Source organism: Geospiza fortis, unplaced genomic scaffold (assembly GCF_000277835.1).
Source record: "Geospiza fortis unplaced genomic scaffold, GeoFor_1.0 scaffold102, whole genome shotgun sequence".
NCBI classification, from domain to species: Eukaryota; Metazoa; Chordata; class Aves; order Passeriformes; family Thraupidae; genus Geospiza; species Geospiza fortis.
The window spans coordinates 2375287-2380628 of NW_005054373.1; the positions used below are offsets into that span (position 1 = coordinate 2375287).

The window sequence follows — 5342 nt, forward strand, 5'->3', positions numbered from 1 at the left end:
AGATATCCCTGCTCCCCGTCCCCACTCTGAGGAGCACTGGGCTGGGCTCTGCATGGAGCCAAGAGTTTGCAGAAATCAGGAGTGATTCATTAACAGCAAAAAGGTCTAATTAATATTTGAAAGTGCTCCAAGCACATCCTCTGCTGGCAGGGAGGAGCCCCCCAGCATCCCCGGCCCCTGGAGCTCCTGGCTGGAGCATTGACTGCTCAGAGCAGGAGGCTGAAATAATCAGCAAAATCATTTGCCTTTCTAAGGGGGCATTTGCTGTTTCTTGGTATTTTCTGCTGTGCAGCACTTGATCTGCTGGAGCTGTGGCAGACATGGGGAGACATCACAGCTGCAAAGAGCCACATCCCTGGGAGTGATGCTGGTGGAGCAGGCTCTGCTGGTGGCACTGGGCTGTGGGGCTTTGCTTCCAGCCTGGCAGTGCTCATCCTCGGATGGGAGGAGCACCCAGGACACAGCCAAGTCAGAAAGGTCCCTGCTCTCAGATCCGCTGTGGCAGGACAAAAAGATTCCACTGATCTTCTCTTTCCAAGTGGATTCTCTTCTTTGCACCACACTCAAAGGGCAGCACCAACTCCTCTGCCCGAACAGACCTTGTCACTCTCCTGGAGCTGGTACCACACCTGAAATCGCCTGGGAATTATCTGCCAGGTCCCCCTGGAGCTCCGAGCACCAGGGAGGAGGTGCACGGGTCCCGTGGGGTGGGGAGGCAGCTCCCAGGAGCCGGGGGAGCCTGGTGACAGTTCTGTGACAGTTCTGTGACAGTTCTGTGACAGTTTGTAAATCACGGTGGCACCGCCTGCTCCGGGCCGGCCCCGCCTGCCAGTCCCGGCTGGCACGTCTGTGCTGTCACTGCCACCAAGCTGGTGACACCTGTTAGCAAACGCCTCCCAGGCTCCCGAGGGACATCTGTGCCCCAGAGCAGGATGGTGTGCCTGGGCTGGGCTCCTCCTGGGGCTGACCTCTCCTCACCACCGCTGTGCAGGGTTGAAATCCTGGGCTCACAGAGCCCCAGTGCGAGGCCAGCACTGTCCCTGTTTGTGCAGCACATCCCAGAACATTCCTGACCCTCTGTCTAGACCAGGCTGAAGTCACCTGATTTACCTGAAAAGTCATTTTTTATACATACTTCAGCTATCTTAGAGCTCCCTGAAGCCACTCAGCGTTTCCTTTCTTGAACCAAAGTGTTCCCTAGGTCAATAGCTGGTTGTACCTTGGATGTGGGAATTGTGCTCTGTTTGCCAGGAACAAACCACCCTGTGGGTGAGGGTGTTGACTCAGGTGAGGGTTTGATCCTGCAGCTCAGCTCGAGGAGCAAAGGGGCTCTTGTTCTCCACATCCTGGGAAGCAGCTCCAGCAGCCTCTTGGTGCCCACGAGGTCTCAGCACTCACTGAAGGAGGTGCTCAAACTGCAGCAGAGTCCCAAGGGCCCTTTTGTGTTTGCAGTGAGGATTTTGCAACTTGAGGAACCTCATGGCAGAAATCTCTGCAGTTTGAGTTGGGAAATGTTGGTCTCCATTGCCCACGTCTCCTTCTGCATCTCCCTGGGAGGGTGGTGAGGGCTGAGCAGGTTGTCCAGAGATGCTGTGGCTGCCTCTGGATCCCTGGAGGTGTCCAAGGCCAGGCTTGGAGCACTCTGGGATAGTGGAAGGTGTCCCTGCCATGGCAGGGGTGGAACAAGATGAGTTTTAAAGCCCTTCCAATCCAAACCTTCCCCTAATTCTACGTTTTTTACTGGATAAATATATCTAGAATTGCCTGTAACTCCAGCAAAGGGCAGCCCCCACCAGCACAGAGCCTGCTCAGTATGCAGCTCAGCAGAGCCTTTAACATTTCACAGAACAGATGCCCACTGAGCATCTTGAAACAAATCCAAAGGTAGCAGTGACGGCTGCTGTCAGGGAGCAGCAATCCCACGGCCCCACGTGCCACGAGGTGCTGCTGCCATGGCTCTGTGTGCTGACAGGAGCTGGGTGCAGTGCCCCAGGCAGGCAGAGCAGGAGAGGGGGTGTCACAGACCCTCATCTCATCAGCCAAAATTCCCTTTCTGGTGCAGCTGGCCCAGGGCAGGGAGTGCTGGTTGTGGTTCTGAGGTGCATCCTGCTGGATGGAGCAGCTGGGGTGGATGGGACACAGCACCAGCAGCTGCCCACCAGGGCTGGGGGGCCCATGGGGCAGGGACTCACCTGTGACCCCCAGGAGGACAGGCACAGTCCTTGCTGTGGCTCTCAGGGCAGCCCCACTTTGGAGGTGACACTCCCTGGGACAGTCGTTGAGCAAATCCAGCATCTCCTTTTAAGTGATCTGGAATTCCCCACTGGCTGGGGAGGCAGGGAGTGCTGGATGTGCCAGTGCACAGGCTGCCTGATGTGCTGGGCTGGAAGCAGATGGCGCAGGGCAGAGGGTAACAGGGCTGTCCTCAGTGGATGGCATCCCCAGGGCACTCGGGGCTGTCAGCGTGGGAAGTGACAGCCAGGGCCTGCTGCTGGAGAGGAGCTGGAAGGGAAGAAGTGGGGGGAATTGCAGAGCTGGTCCCAGGAGCTCCCAGCAGTCACAATAATAATGTGACAGATCCCCTGCCTGTGCTGTGCTGCCAGGGCAATGGAGGGATCTGTGTGGGGAGCACAGGGATGGGAGGGGAGCAGAACTGTCAGGGATCACTCACCCCATCAGGGCAGAGGGAAAGCAAATGTGGCTGGTTTCCTGTGCTGCCATCCCAGAGAACTGTGTGCCACTGAAGCAGGGCTGAATTCCCTCTCCTCTCCCCATCTTCTCTGTGTGAATAAGCAGCTCCTGCTCCCGGCTCTCCCAGTGCCACCGTTGAATTAATGTCCCCTGTCCCTCCGTGTGTCAGTCACACACCAGGGGATCAGGGTGCAGAAGGCAGTTCATCACAGCAGCCACGACTTCCTCCCCACTCCAAGCAGCCAAACATCCAGAGAGCCCCAGTTTCAAACTTGCCCCAACTTCAGAATATTCCAGACAGCCTTCAGCATCCGTGGAGTGCCAAGGGGCAGGCAAATGCAGGAACAATTAATCATTCCCTGGCTGAGCTGCTCAGGATTTTGGCAGGTGCCAGCTGAGCAGGGACACAGCTCTTCTGGGGAGCAGCCTGGATTTTCAGGACTGATTCTGATGTTTCCTTGCCCTGACAGCGTAAATCTCTGGGCCTTTGCTGCACCACAGTGCCAGAGGTGAGCTGGAAATGGGGTGTGAAAACTGCATCAGGCTGGCACATGCTATGGTACCTGGGCTGACCTGGATCACACCTGTGGGAAGGACAGGTTGGACCAAACATCTTGCTCAGGACAGGCTCATTATCCCAGTGTCATTCCCCACCTTTTTTTTTTTTTGGTGGAATCACAGAATGGTTTAGTTTGGAAGGACCTTAAAGCTCATCTCATTCCATCTTCCACTATCCCAGGCTGGTCCAAGCTGGCCTTGGACACTTCCAGGGATCCAGGGGCAGCCACAGATTCCCTGGGCACCCTCCCAGGGCAGGATTCCTTCCCAATATCCATCCAGCCCTGCCTTGTAGCAGTGGGAGCCCGTTCCCCCTTGCAGCACCAGCAGAGTGCCACAGCCACGTGCCAGGAGAGGCAGAGGGGGGTGAAGGGAGCAGCGTCTGATGGAGCTGTCTGTTTTCCAGGAGACACAGCAGCCTACAAGGACGGCGTGTACTGGATCAAGGGCCGCACCTCCGTGGACATCATCAAGAACGGGGGGTTCAAGGTCAGCGCGCTGGAGGTGGAGCGGCAGCTGCTGGCACATCCCCACATCGCAGGTGTGTGTGTGCTCCCCTGCAGCTCCCCGCCCGTGGGGGGCACTGCCTGCACAGCCCTGCCCTGCCCAGCCCTGCCCTGCGGGTGCCTGCAGCTCCCTGCCCACGGGGGATGTTTGAACCCCGCAGTTCTGCTATCCCGGGGCCGGAGCTGAGTCAGCAGCAGCTCCTGTCTGATTTTGGGAATGAGGCTGCAGTTAAAGCTGCCCTGCCCTTGTTCATGACCCTGTGCAAGGGGGTCAGAAGTGGTGCCCCCACCTGCACACCGCTCTGTACATCATCTTCCTCCCCCCTAACTCCAAATTCTCACACCATGGAGCTTCCTGCCTTTCCCACAGTGAAAAGCTCCGTCCTTGTGTCGGCACAGCAGCCCGCGGTGTTTTCCAGTGCTGACATCCCGTGGCACTTCCCTCCCTGTCACACCTGAGCCCCTGCTGTGCCCAGCTGGGCCCCAGGAGCTGCTCAGGTCCCTGAGGGTCCCTGCTGTCCCTGCAGACGTGGCAGTGATCGGGCCCCCGGACGTGGTGTGGGGGCAGCGGGTCAGCGCCGTGGTGAAGCTGCGCCAGGGCCAGATGCTCTCCGTGAGGGACCTCAAGGACTGGGCCAGGTAAAACCCCAGGAGGGGACAGGGAGAGCAGGCTCAAAGCCAGCAGTGTCCTCAGCAGGGACATGGATAGGATCAGAGCCATGGAATGGTTTAGGTGGGAAGGGATCTTAAAGCTCATCCAGTGCCACCCCTTCCATGGGCAGGGGCACCTTCACGAACCCAGGCTGCTCCAAGCTCTGTCCAGCCTGGCCTTGGGCACTGCCAGGGGATCCAGGGGCAGCCACAGCTGCTCTGGGCACCTGTGCCAGGGCCTGCCCACCCTCACCAGGAAGAATTACTTCCCAATATTCCCTCCATCCCTGCCCTTTGGCAGTTTCAAGCCATTCCCCCTTGTCCAAGCCCTTCAGGCCCTATTAAAAAGTTCTCATAAAGTCTCTTTTCCCACCTGAACAAGCCCATCTCTCTCAGCTTTTCCTCACAGGAGAGATGCTCACTATATCTTAGGTGGCTGCTCATCCCTAAACCCCATGCTGGGGACATTGGTGACCCAGCCAGGAGATCCCTCCATCCCCACTGCAGCCCTGGGGATCCCCCAGGCTGTTCTGGGGGTCCCTGGTGCTGGGCAGGGGGCTTTGCCCAGCCCCCCCTCCCAGAGCGTTCCCTGCACGTCTCTTCCGCGGCTGTCCCCAGCGCTGTGACAGGGACGTGGCTCTGGTGCCCTTGAACGCGAATCCCCCGCAGGGTCCGGCTGCGCTCCCCGCCCGCCTCCCCCTCTCGCCCTGTCTCTCCCCTTTATTTTTTATGTCACTTAGGCTCGCTGGGCCCCTGTTCTCGCACTCCCTGGCAGGAGACACATGTCCCTCTTCAGAGTGATTCATTTTGCGGCTTTCTCCTTGCCCGTGCTCCGCGGCGACAGGCGCCATCCCGAGTTAGCGGCTCCATATGCCGGGCGCTGGTGGCGGTGGCGGGGGGAGGAGGCCGGCCGGGGCTCCGAGGGCTCGGCAGCCT

The 5342-nt window shown here is 58.7% G+C and overlaps 1 protein-coding gene across 3 annotated transcripts in view; it reads left to right on the forward strand.

Annotated features, from left to right (window-relative positions):
* ACSF3 (acyl-CoA synthetase family member 3) overlaps positions 1–5342 on the forward strand; it is a 51856-nt gene that overhangs the window by 45632 nt on the left and 882 nt on the right. For all 3 annotated transcript variants that reach the window (XR_004082144.1, XM_031060165.1, XM_005424774.3), the window contains 2 exons: positions 3656–3790; positions 4283–4394. Coding sequence is in view for 2 of the 3 variants with exons in the window: in XM_031060165.1 (XP_030916025.1) it covers positions 3656–3790; positions 4283–4394 (247 nt within the window). In the remaining variant the exon portion in view is untranslated. The remainder of the gene's footprint in view (positions 1–3655; positions 3791–4282; positions 4395–5342) is intronic.